General features: G+C 40.1%; 1 protein-coding gene across 1 annotated transcript in view; it reads right to left on the minus strand.

Moving 5' to 3' along the window:
- The window catches only part of Ush2a (usherin), a 688,259-nt gene that overhangs the window by 165,827 nt on the left and 508,089 nt on the right, over positions 1 to 14,343 (minus strand). The window contains 2 exon segments of the mRNA XM_028876752.2: positions 162 to 383; positions 11,562 to 11,730. Of these exon segments, the coding sequence (XP_028732585.1) occupies positions 162 to 383; positions 11,562 to 11,730 (391 nt within the window).

The following is a 14,343-nucleotide window of genomic DNA, read 5'->3' on the forward strand; positions in this document are numbered from 1 at the left end:
AAAACAAAAGGAGATTTTTAACTGTTACATACTATATCCTTAATTGTTTCATTAGATGTATTAATGTGAGTTTTAATTATTTGTTTTGTTTCCGGGGCCAATCGCTCCTCCTCCCTTCCTCTCAGCTCTCCACATCCTATGGGACAGACAAGGGGTCTTACCTGGGAGGTGACTGTACACCATGCCCTTTTCTCCTCCACCACAGCACTTGAAATCCTGGCTCACCATCTCTCCTCCACAGCACTGCCGCCCATAGCCATCATGGAGCTGCCCAGCACAGCACACCTGGCTCCCGGAGGTGGCATATGGCATTCTGCCACAGCAGGCATCACCAAAGCCGACGGAAACTCGATTGTGCTGCTCATCTGGACAGCATATCTCTCCTGTCAGATTAGGACAATCACAGTTATCATATGAGTTAAAATATGCCGTAAGTCACAGCTAAGTTTTAGTGCGATAGTTTCTACGAGGCTAATGACTGACAGGATGCCTCGGCGGAACGCCGCTCTACTGGGGTTGGAAAATTGCAACGCACCCCCCAAACTTTTGCATTAAAGATGGGGTAATGGGTGTGTTTACTTACATCCACGTATGCCAGCTCAGTGGTAGGGCTGTCCCATTCCTGTTAGTCCCTTTCTTACCCTACCAGGCATGTCTGACCAATGTCATTTTGTGTTAGCCCATGTTCATAGCCATCCTTAGCTTTGCAGTCCATAAACCACAGGTTAGATGCACCTGCCAGGACAGACTGGCATCTACTTTCCTGTCATTTTTACATACATATGATTTTATATATGTACATAAAATCCAAGAACCACAAAGGACAAAAAAAATATATGGCGTTATTTTCCTGAGATTGATTGTCTTTGTCAAATGATTTCCAGTTTCACCCACTTTCCTTCAAACATGACTTTGGCCCGTTTTATGACTGAAAAAAAAAAAAAACTGCATCGTGTGTGTACCACCTCTCCCTCACTCATTCCTCTGTTACTGACGCTCAGTCCGGTTCCATCACTCGGCTCCCGTGAGTAGTGCGCAGCAAAGGCTGCTGTGGTATGCTTTCATGAGGTCCTCTGGGTAAATACCCGGAAGTGATATAGCTGGGTCATGTGGACGATCTAGCGTCAGTGTTTGAAGGAACCTCCCTCTTGACTTCCATCATGACTCTTCTGTTTGTTTTCACCACCAGTGCAGAACGCTTCTTCCCCTTTGTGCACATCCTCGCCAGCATTTGTTGCTGTTCGTTTGTGGACAGAAGTGAGAGAATCTTGAGGTCCTTTTAATTTGCATTTCTCTGGTGGCCAGTGAGGCTGAAATTTCTTTTTTCATATTATTGAAAACTTTATAGTTGTATTTCATGGTGAATCATCTACTCATTTCATTAGCTCATTTATTATGTTTTTCGATTTCTTACTTTTTGAGTTGTTTATTCTAGATCAGTAGTTTTCTACTTGAGTCGCAACCCCCACGAGGTTCACATATCAGATATCCTGTATATCAGATATTTACATTATGATTCATAACAGTAACAAAATTACAGTCATGAAGTAACAACGAAATAACTTTATGGTTGGAGGGGCATTCACCACAACATGAGGAACTGTATTAAAGGGTCGCAGCATTAGGAAGGTTGAGAGCAAGTGAGTAGAGCTAGGTATCGGTCCCTTGTCAAGTCTATAGCTGGCCAATTCTCCCATTTTGCTGGCTATCTTTACTCAGCAGTTTCCTTTGTTGTGTAGAAACTTGTTCAGTCCTTGAAATCTCATTTGTCAATTGTTGTCACATTTTCCTAAATGCTAGATAGCTGTTCAGAAGTCCTCGCTGACGCCAATGTCTTGAAGTGTTTCTCCTACTGAGAAAATTATTTCTTAATAAGGATATATTTACTTAACCAAACAAAACTCTTAAAACAGGAAGATAATTAAATGAGATGAAGTAAAGTAATATATTTAGCTAAGCACATTCATAATTTGCAGGGTTATGAGAGATAATAAATTTCCCTAGCGCTTGTACATGCACAATGTCAGCATGTGAGAGTCTGAGAATAAAGCTAATATTTAAAAAAATTAAATAAAAGAATACCTTAGTCCTTGGCTTGGTGTTTCTAGACCAAAAATTTAAAAATTCCATATATCTAGTTTGTTGTTGCTGGTTATATGTGGTTGTTTTGTTTTGTTTGGCAGCATTATTTTGGTATGGAGGGGCCTTGAAGAGAATTCACAAAACTGCTTATCTTGGTGATATATCAGAAATGGCTGACGGTATTTGGGAGATCTAGACCGTATACTTCTGCTCCTCTTTACTTCCTGTGACCCAAATCTGGTTGATCTCCTTCCTCCTTCCTGAATCTCGACTTCCTTCTCTCTTGCCCATCTCTCCTCTACCATGCCCCTTCAGCAGTTTCTTCCCATTTCCTGTACTGCCTTCTTAGGCATTTCTCTTTTCCTGGACCCTACTCCTTGACTATATTTTCAAGGTGCATGGGTACAGTGGCCATGCCAAATAGTTGGATTGTTTTAAAACATGGTCCAGAGGTTATATAATGTAAGCAATGAGTTCCAAGTTTTACTAAGGAAGGGGCCAAGTTCAAAGAGAACTGAGGAAGCTCATGGTCTTGGATGTCCTTGTTCTCTGTTAATTAGTTCATCTTCTCATGAGACCCACAGTGTAGAAGCAAGATGAACTGACAAAAAAACCATGGAACAGTATCTGCCTGAAGAGTAGGAAAATAAGACAAGAATTCATTGCAGCTATCCTTCAGGTCTTTCCTGTTCCAATTCATTGCTCAAAACACTGTGCTACTAGACAATAACCACAAATTTCTAGAAATACAAATTTAACAAGACTGAACCATAAAATATAGAAAATCTCAACAGACTCAATTCATAGCAAGATTATTTGATTTACCAGAAACTCCCCATAAGAAATACTCTGGACAGATGGCTTCCCCGGCAAATTCTACTTATCCTTAAAAAAAAAAAAAAAAAAAAAAAAAAAAAAAAAAAAAAAAAAAAAAAATTAACACCAGTGTCTTCTTCCAGAAAAACTGAAGAGTGGGGAATAACTCCTAACTTAACTGTGAGTTATACAATAACCTGATACTAAAACCAGACAAAGACACTTAGAATAAAAAAGAACTGTAGATGACAATACTGATTCTGAAGAAAAAAAACTAGAAAAGAAAAATATCATAGAACTGAATTTAAAATCACATTAAAAGAACAACACTTCACGACCAAGTAGGATTTATTCTGAGAATGGAAAATTAGTTAACAAGACAACACGGCACAGTGGATGAGAGTCTGCTGCAGCACAAGTCCGACAGCCTGAGTTCAATACCCGGGTCCCTCAGTGGAAGGAGAGAACCTACTCTTCCAACCTGTTCTCTGACTTCCCCCAGAGCACCATGGTACGCATAGACAATAAAATACATTTCAAAGAGATTAAAAACATTTTAAAATTTTGTGTTTATTTGTGGGATGTTTGCATACTCCCAAAGCTGGAGTTATAGGCAGTTGTGGGCCATGACATGGCTGCTGGGAACAAACTTAGGTCCTCTGTAAGGGTAATCTGCATTCTTAACCACTGAGCCATCTCTCCAGACTCATCAATGAAAATTTTAGAAAAGGTTAGCAAATCAAAATATAACAATACAATACAACACTATCCTGACACCCAAATAAGGGGAAGGTGGGGGACATGCTCTCAGCTGAAACAGAAAAGGCACAAAGAAATATTTATCTCTTTCATTGTACTTGACAAAGCAGGACTATAAGGAACCTGCCTTAGCATTAGTAGGGTGAATATGAAGAGCCTCTGACTAAGAGCCCACTTTAAAGACTGGAAGGCCTTCTAAGATCAGAAGGAGGCAGAGACGCCAGCCTCCCTTTCTCATCGCAGAGTTGGGTTGTAGCCAGAGCAATTACACAGATAGAGGGAAAACGGGCATCCAAAATCAAAGGAGGGGCGGGGGAGGAAACCACATGTGTTTTCAGACAACAGGACCTTAAAGGGAGTAAAGTCCCATTTATTAAAGACAAGAAACACCAGGACTACTCAATGAATTCTTCAATGTTTCAATATGTAAAATGTACACAAATAATCCACTAGGCTTCTACACTGTAAGAACAAACAATCTGAAAGACAGTCACATTTAACACAGCATCAAAAGTCTAAAATACTTAAGACTGAGCTCAACCAAGGACACCAGAACACCGGGAACATCAAGAAACAGCCCCGTGTAAGAGCATCCCACAGTCACGGCTGGGGAACCGCGGCTAAGATGTCTGCTAGCCCAGGTGATCTGCAGAGCCAAAATGATCTCTCAGAATCCCGAGGCTTCTTTCAGAAACGGGAAAGCCATTCTCAAATTCACACCAATGCCGAGGAATCACAAATAGCTAAAATAATCTCGGCTGAGAACAAAGCCAAAAGTCTTCCACGCGTTGGCTTCAAACTCTAGTACAAAGCTGATGTGGCAAAACAGTGTGGTACAAAGGACGATGCTCGGCAGAAATGAAATAGAAAGAATAGCAACAAATTCGCACATGCGCTCAAGCAATCTGTAACAAAGGTGTCAAGACCACCCAATGGGGGAAAGAAACATTCCTGTTTGCACAGTTAGTGTTGGGGAAAAGAAACATTCGTGTGAAAAAGAATAAAGTCAAATTCTTACTTTATTATATGCCACAAAAATGACCTCAAAATGTATTGAAGATCACAGAGTAAAACTAAAATTCAAAATTCTTGCTAGAAAGCATCTATGGGCAGCTTCATGATGTTGGGCTGGGTAATGATTTTTGAATTGTTTTCATTATAACAGGAAACTTATAGCCATAAAAATAGATGAATTTGTATCTGTCAAAATTTCAGACTTTGTGGCATCAAGGAAGATAATGGAGTCACAAGGAAGGCACTGGAGAAAGTATTTGGGAATCATGAAATACTGAGGGATTATGTTAGTTACTTTGTTTAGCTATATAACAAAATGCCAGAGACCATGTCATACAGTTTTTAAAGGTCTATTTAGTTCATATTTCTGGAGTTCGAGAACACGGCACAAACTTGTTCTACAAACGACTTCATGGCAAGAGTGTATGAGTGAAGGAAGGTCAGGCTCCCGGCCAGACTGGCTGGAGAACTGCAGGGTTCAGTGTGTACTTTAAACGACAACACTTGCCAGCTCCAGCTCTCAGGAATGGAATAAAGTCCCTTTCCAGTAAGTCCCACCTCTACAAGGTTCAAACACTGAGGGCCAAGCTTCCAATGTGAGCATTTGGAGACAATAACACAGCAAGGGCGAGTCTGAATGATATATAAAGAACCCATACACCTCAGCAACATAAAAACATGAATAGATGTTTTTCGAAAGAAAAGATACAGATAGCCTGTGAATCACATGGAAAGACACGCAATATTATGAATAATTAGGGAAATGCAAATCAAAACCACTTCACAGTTAACTATAATAGTTATTACTGAAGGGATAGATATACAGAGACACATACAAAAATCAAAAAATAAATGTTAGCAAGGGTACTGATTCACTGTGGTTTATTTACCATATCCCAAAGGTGGAAAGAATCCAAATGTCCTTTGGTGACTAAATATATAACAAAATGTGGTGTTTGCATACAGTGGAATTCAGACTTAAAACAAAGAGTGAAATTCAGACACAAGGTACAATGTGGGTCAATCTTGCAAACATGCTAAGTGAAATAAGCTAACAACAGAAAGACAAATATGTTGTGCTCCAGATATATGAGGACCTTAGAGCAGGTGAAGTCAGAGGCAAAGAATGCTGGGGTCTTTGCTATGATGTTACCAGCAGCTAATGCAGGTGGAATGAGCTTGTAAATGGTGTTATACTAGAATATTATACATCTTTATATCTATCATCTATCATTTTTCTAGTCTATTTATCCATTAATCCATCTCTTATCTACCATCTGTCTGCCTATCTATCTATCTATCTATCTATCTATCTATCTATCTATCATCTATCTGTCATCTATCTACCCACCCTTACTTCCTCAGGATAGAAGAATCTTCTCTCTGCCCTGAAATGTAACTACCATTTTTCTTAAAACTTTTCAGCCAGAAAACACAGTGTCCCTTAGTGGCAAACCTAAGTGTCACATGATTCCAAGGCCTGATCAATTGGTCATTACCTAGCATAGTTATGGGCTTAGAGAAAAAAATGTTGTTTATATCCATGTTGAGGAAAGACAAACTTCTGTATGAAGCCTCTCTTGGACTGGTATTAGTATTTGTGTTAATTATTTTAGTCATAGTTCCCTGAATTCATTTACTGATTGTAGAAAAGTTTTAAGAAAAAGAAAAAAAGAGAGATATGTATTATATCAATGAGAAATAAAACCCTTTTTCCCCTCATAAAAGGGCTCTGAGACACAAGATACAAGGACCAGTCACCCCTTCGTTAACCTCTAAAATGAGTCTTTCAGGCCAGGTTTGAGGATGTTTTCTCTCTAAATGGTGCCACACAGCCCAAGATTTCATTGTTATTCTTCTCAAAGAATGACCCACATTGACACTTCTCTGGGGTCATTAGCATGTTTATAAAAAAGTGGGGTGACTGAGTACCCCCTCTGCTGCTCTTTATAATATGTAGCTATAGAGCACAGTCTTGAGAAGAAAAAAGGAGGAATATTATTAACCAATATTTCAACTCCTCTATAAATATCAAAACTCCTGTATGCATCCCAGCTATAAGCATGGAGACAACTGATTGGATTTTAATTACAGTAAGATGCAAGACAGTTTGGGGTCACTACATTTCTTTCCTGATGTAAACGGCCTTAAACTAATTAACAAAGACCATGGGCTGAGGACCCAGGTCAGAAAAGCATCACTTCATTTAGATGTATACAGACTAGCAGCTGAAGCAGGGCCCTGATTCTCCCTCCAGATGGCTTCTTTACTTTTTTTTCTTGTCTTGACAAGATAGGACAATGTAACACTGTGGAAAACAATCGCTTCGAAGAATCTGAGTATCCTATGGGCTCAACAGTTCAGCAGACATTGAAATGATTTTTGTGACTCAGTACATGTGCTGGGTATACATCATATATACGCGTATATGTGTGATATGTATGCATAAATACATATAATTTTGACAGGTTATACATACACACATATCTACATGAGAATCTGAGATTGGACCCCCAGCATCCACATAAAAACCAACCAACCAACCTGTGGTCTGTGCCTGTCATCATAGCACTGAAAGGCAGCCACAGGAGGATCTGGGACTTGGTAGCCAACCAGCCTAGTTAGCTCCAGGTTCAGTGAGCGATGCTATCTCAGAGAAGGCAGAGGGTGGGGGAGTTGGCTCAGTGAGTAAAAGCATTTGTCTCTCAAGCTTGACTACCTGAGTTTGACCCCCCAACCCCACATAAAAAGCAGGATGTGCTGGTCCACATCTCTGTCCCAGCATTCCCAAGGACAGGTGAGAAGAGGAGAAGAGTTGGCCAGAAGCTTATGGGCCATCTAGCCTGGAGCATGCTGGGTAGTGGCAGAAAAGAGAGAGACCCTGCCTCAACACTGTGAGAGATAAGAACTGACACTCAAAAGTTGTCCTCTGGTCTCCACATGTACATGTTTTGAGGCATTTACATGTCCTCTCTCTATCTACCTGCCCCCTTACATGCATGGATGCAAATACATGCTAAACTAAAAGAAAAGAATACAAAACAAAACAAAACACTTTTTAAGTGAACAGTGATTGAGGAAGACACTGACTGCTACCTTTAATCTCTAAAATACACACATATGTGTGCATACATGTAAATATATCACATGTGGACATAAATATACATTGTCAGGTATTAGGAGGCTTATATAAATAAAAGCCCCATAAGTTTCCATTTATTTAATTTGTTGGAAAAAACCATTAAATTTTATTTTGAAGTATAATAAAAGTGTATTGTATCCTTAGTTCTAAGTCCCATACTGTTGGGCTTGAAGAGACATATGCAGGCAAATCTTCTGTGTTAAATTGCTAAATGGGAGTACACACTTGTCATCAATTTTGAGGGAAAGAACTATTTTCTGAGCTTGGTTTGTTTGAAATAGTAATATCAAAATTTTCAAAGTGACTTTGAAATAAAAATTCTTTTATATATCCATATAAGCTATTTTTATTCTATTTAGTGGTATGCGGGACTCAGAAGATCCTCCCAGGGTCTACTGACATGGAGGAGCTAAGAGCAGACACTAGGAAATGCCCATCTCATTTCTCTAAGTTTTAAAGAAGTTATTTGCAGGAAGAAGAGAGAAGAATCATGGATGAGAACCCCCAACTGTGGTCATTTGGAGAGAAAAGAGCATTTGACAATGTTTTATTTTATCAGTTGCTAACAATTGCGAATCAGAATTTAATAAACAAGTCAACACTCTTCTACAAAATCCTTACACTTCTGTCAGCATATTTCCTTCTAGGAAACATTGTTATGATTTATTCAATTACGAACATATTCTTTCTGGAGAATCAGAGACAATAACTTTGCTATAAAGATAGATTTTTTTTCCTCTGTGAGTTGTAGAGGAAGATGAAGATGGTCGGAATGAAGGCTCACCACCATGAATAAACTCGAAGTATTTAGTCATGATACCTTACATGTTTGACCCTGTGTTTTGCAAAGGAAACTGTGTCAGAGAATCCCTGACATCATATACTTGGATGGTTATATTTATACAGACTACAGTGAACGCTTGACATTAATGCTTCAATTAATGGTACGTTTAGCACTTTGTGTTCAATTGTGTCTCCCAGAGCACTCAGTTCTCTTAGGCATCTGAAAAATCACTTTCTTCTCTCTTTTCAATTCATCTTCCTATCTTTAAGAAAGACATTGGTGTCCTGGGGCTGGAGGGATGGCTCAGTGGTTAAGAACGCTTGTTGCTTTTCCAGGGGACCTGGATTTGGCTCCCAGCATCCATCTCAGCTGCCCCACAACCACTGTAACTCCAGTTCTCAGTGATGGGACACATGGCAACATAAACTAACCCAGCACATATACATAAACAAACAAATCTTTAAAAAGAGGACGATATCAGTGGTAAACTTAAGTGACAGGAAAAAAAGTGGTTATACATTATATATTTAGAGTGGTTTCTCTAGCGACAGAAAAAGTTTATTGGCCAAAAATAATTCTTCAAGATGTCAACGTATGTTAATGAAGTAGACACGAACAATGGGGACAAGAGGCAGACAGATTTGGGGGCCCGAGTCTACGACCAGGTAGCCAGTCAAGTCAAGTCCCTTCCTTCCCTGTCATCTGTATGTAGAATATACGCTCTTGTTTCCTCTATCATTTATATCCGGGATAAGCCATGCTGGGTACAAAATCACAATGCCATGATGTCACCCAAACAAGCTGGTTGCTGACCTACATGAGATGGGGGGTGGGGCCGGCAGGAGGAAGACTGCGGTCTTGGGGGTAGGAAGGCTCAGTGGATAAGAATGCTTGCCACGCAAGAAGAAAACTGGGTGCAGCTGCGCCAATCTGGAACCCTGCAGCTTTCTAGCCATTAGCAGAACCCTATCTCAACAGAATAAGGCCAAACCTCTTCTATACTCTGCACATGTCTGCATGCATATACATGCAAGCACGCATTTGTAAGTGCATGCATGCATACACACACACACACACACACACACACACACACACACACACACACACACGTAGATGTAACTAACCGTCTTATTAAATAAGAAACACAGAACCAATGCAAAGAAGAAAGCCAAGAGATCAGAGCTAAGAGCCTTACCCATCTGCTGCAGCTAGCCTCTTCAGCCAAGAGAGAGGTCTACTTCCTGTGTGTTTGTCTTTATATAGACTTTCTGTTCTGCCTTCTCATTGGTTGTAAACCCAACCACATGACCACCTCGTTACTGCCTGTCTGTACAGACCTCCAGGTCTTCTATGGTTGGTATTGAGATTAAAGGCGTGTGTCTCCAATGCTGGCTGTATCCTTGACCACACAGAGATCTACCTAGCTCTGCCTACCAAGTGCTGGGATTAAAGGCATGCACCACGAACACCCAGCTCTGCTATGGCTTACTATTAGCTCTGACCCCCAGGCAACTTTATTTATTAACATACAAATAAAATCACATTTCAGTACAAATAAAATATCACCACACACACACAAATAAAAAACAAATTCCAACCTCCTGACCATGGAAAGTTACCCAAGCCCAGGCCACTCGAGCAACCAGACCAAAGGCTTGTTTTTTGACTTGTTGAAAGGCAGCATGAATCTTTTAATCAGCACTGTTCACATCTCTGCAACTTCCTTTCTCTTTCAAAGGAAGCTTTTACCTGTGATGTTCCCCTCTCTGCCTCCTGTTTTGTTTCTATTATCACTAAGGTGGAAGCTCCCTCCAACTAGCATCATAAGCATACTTTGATCAAAGAGTAATCAAGTCCTCAAAAAGGATCGTGGAGTTTGAGAAAATAAAGCAGGCATTCCATTTTGAGTCCTCAAGCTATACACCAATCTTGGAGTGTTAGCGGTCACTTTTAAACCCATTTCTTATTTGTAAACAGCAGCGAAGTTAGGCAATAATGGAGATTTCTTGCAAACCTTTAGATACAAGGCCTATCTGAGATCTTCCACTTTATAAACTGTGGCTCATTCCCTAATACATTTACTGGGCACTGTTTCATATCATTTAAATTTGGAAAACAATGTCTTGTTTACTTTAGCTAACAGGATTAACTGCTGGAGTTTGGAATGCTCACACAAATGGACCCAGTTATCATCCACTTAGGAATGGGGCATGCGGTTCTCCAGAGAGAAATGGAGGGAGTGGAGGAGAGTGTCTCAGTCTGGGAAGGGCACTAGCTGCTGGGTGCTTCCCTCATTGCTAAGACAAAGTACATGATAGAACAGTCTGAGTTAGGAAGGGTGATGGTGGCTCACAGCGGAGGACTCATTCCCTCGGCAGGGAAGGCCGGTACAGGAGTGACATCACACTGCATCCGTACTTGCGGGGCAGGGGAGGAAGTGGTCAATGCTCAGCTGGCTTCCTTCTGTTTTCTCTTTTCTTCAGTCTAGGACTCCAGCACACCAGATGCTGCTGCCCACATTAACCCCAGGGTTTTCTCTTCTCATTAAAGCTCCCTGGAAACACCCTCACAGCTGCTGCCAAAGGTGTGTCTCCTAAGTGATTTCAAATCCAGCCATGCTGACATGGAAGATGAACCATCACAGACAGTTCATGAACCATAGATTTGATGAGGACACCTTGAAGTGTGTGAATGAAACAAAGCCACAAGAGATAAGTTGTTGATCAGAAGTTATTGATAGACATTTCTGTCTACGGTGGATGTTAGAAATTTCTGATACATCTCTTTCACTTCTGGCTGCCTTTCAACAAAGCCAGAGAAATAATATTTAAAGCACGCCACTGGCTGTGCCTTTGTGGTTCAGGATTTGATGGGAGGGCCCTGGAAATAGTTCACTGCCATGGGTCACAGGCTTGCATTTTCAGCTTCCCTAAGCTGCTGAAGACTGTGGGACAGGACACTCACCTGGAAGAACTCTAGCATAATACCCAGAGCAGCACTGGTGATCTGGCTGTGCCTCATGGATTCGGCCCCCACAACAAATGCCAGTGGAATTCGGAAGAAATGCAATGTATTTCTCTTCACAGCATCTGTATCCAGGCTGAGGGTCATAGAGAAGTCCATCACAACAAACCTGAAAGTTTGAAATTGGTTTTAAAGAAATATTTTAAAAAATAAGCCATTCTACATTTAAAAATAAATATATCCACTTAATTAAGAATGCTGCATCTCACAGAGCATAATTATCTTCTGAAAAAGCCTTGAAAGGTGGCCATATTACCTACAGATGTAAAAATGTATTCTTCAGCATTATACAAATTCCATAAATGTCAGTTGATACAGCGCAGCTTACCTTCCTGTGGCCATGTGTTATGTACCCTAATAGAATTTGCCTGAAGATCAGAGAACAAAACAAGCCACTAGATTAAACATAGATGCCAGGCAATGGTAGCACACACCTTTAACCCTAGCACTTGGGAGGCAGAGATCCGTCTCTGTGAGTTCAAAGCCACCCTGGACTACATGAGATTGACTCAGTCTAGGAGAAAAACAGAGCCAGGCAGTGATGGCACACACCTTTAATCCTAATACTTGGGAGTCACACTCCTTTAATCCCAATACTTGGGAGTCACATGCCTTTAGTCTCAGCACTAGGAAGGAAGTGATATGGTTGGGCGGGGAAAGGTATATAAGGTGTGAGAAGACAGGAACTAAGGCTTTTCCACTGAAGCCTCTTTGGGCTGACCCTTTGACTGAGCCCTTTCGGTTGAGGATTCACAGGCATGCAAACAGAGAAGTCATGGAGTTGGTAAGGTAAGAAGTGGCTGTGGTTTGTTCCTTTGTCTCTCTGATCTTTCAGCATTTATCCCAATATCTGGCTCTGGGATTTTTTATTAAAAGACCATTTAAGATTCATGCAACACCTTCCCCTCTTCAACTAAGCTTTGCTTTGTGTTATAGCATTATGTAACTGAAAATGTAAATTACCTTTAGACTGCCAATGCTTCTAATATAAAGTTACTTAAAATTGTAAAAGAACCATTTCCTTCACACACACACACACACACACACACACACACACACACACACACATCTTTATTCTCACGATTACTTAACTTGAAAACATCACACCAATGCAAACTACTTCTTACTCATCCTTTTTGTTAAATAGGTTGAATTTTCCTTATAATGTATATGATCATTTATTTATGAATCCCATTTTTCCAATAAGGCAATCTCCTCTCTCTCTTTTCTTTTTCCTCTCTCTGCATATCTACACACATATGTATATAAACACATATCTACACACCTATGCAAACATATACATCACAGCAAACGTATACTAGGGACTACTACAACACAGAAAGAAATTTATATGGAAACTAATTTTGAAAAGTCCTTTTCACTGTGTTTTTGCCAGGAGCTAGCTGCAGAAAAAAATTATACGCTTAAACAATCAAGTACGGCTTTGTATTTTTATGCTTCATATAAGACAAATCAAACCCCGAGTGGAGGCTGGGAAGTGGCTCAGAACGTGGACTTGGGAGGAGTCCCTTCGGTTAGAGAGACTCTTCCCATGGCAGACCAAATCAACACTGTTTCCCCGGAACTGCCTACTTCCCTCTGAGATGCCTCCACGTTGGGAGTGGCTAGAGCAGAGACTGAAACATGGCCTAAGTCTTCCACGGTCCCCCTCACTCAGACGCTCATCTACAAAGTTATCTAAGGGCGCAGAAGTGCTCTCCAATCCAGCCACCAGGGCAGCTTCCCTAAACAAACAGTAACACCTTTCTGTCGGTGGATTTAGTTGTCAGCCATGAGTATTGAAGAGCAGTCTTACTGTAAGCATAAACTGGATGACTCTTCCTTTCAATGCCATATTCTGCATAAAGAGTATGCAAAGTTATGTACCATGCTTACCAGTTCTGAGAGGACGCTTTTGTTTTTTAAACAATTTCTAAAGTTTTTCATCAAAAGCACTCAATATCAACTCTATGTACAAAAAAAATTACTAGACAAGATATAGTTGTATTTCTAAAAGTTCTGCATTTTAAGTAGCAGATATTTTATATTAAAAAACAAGTTCCCATCATGACCTTTTCATGCACATATGCACACTCATGTATAGACCACACACATACCTATATACACCCATACACACAATTAAATTAAAGCATAATAATTTTAGAGATATAAAAATTTTAAGGTTGCCAAGTGGCTGGCTTTCTGTGTCTCTTACATAGTAACTACCACCAAGCGAGTGGCAGCCATAATAATTTGTATTTCGATCCATATTGCTTCAGAAACTCACTTTATTAATTCTGGAGTTCCTTTCTAGTGAATCTTATGGATTTAGGAGTAGCCTTAGTCATCAAATGTGCAATGCTACTGATAAATAGGACATTATTTCATTAGATGAAATCTTACCTTCAAATCAAGTAGTTTTCTCTGTTGTTTGTCAATAAAAGCCATTTACAAAACCCTCTGTCTGGCTGTATTATTGATCTGATTCCTAAACAGCAACTAATATGAACATTAATCTACAAATGACCATAATTCTAAAATATTTCTGACACACCAGGAGCAGGCCTGTTCATGGCAATGTATCAGAGTTGTGGGGGGAAAAAACCCAGCCATCTGTAGCTGAATGAATTTGTATAATGAAAACTTTGAGTCCCTCAAGATGATACTAATTTAGGGGGTCCTTATTGTCCTAATAAACCCATATTTTCTGAAAAGATGATGA

The sequence above is a fragment of the Peromyscus leucopus genome, chromosome 15 (assembly GCF_004664715.2).
Source record: "Peromyscus leucopus breed LL Stock chromosome 15, UCI_PerLeu_2.1, whole genome shotgun sequence".
In the NCBI taxonomy this organism is placed as follows: Eukaryota; Metazoa; Chordata; class Mammalia; order Rodentia; family Cricetidae; genus Peromyscus; species Peromyscus leucopus.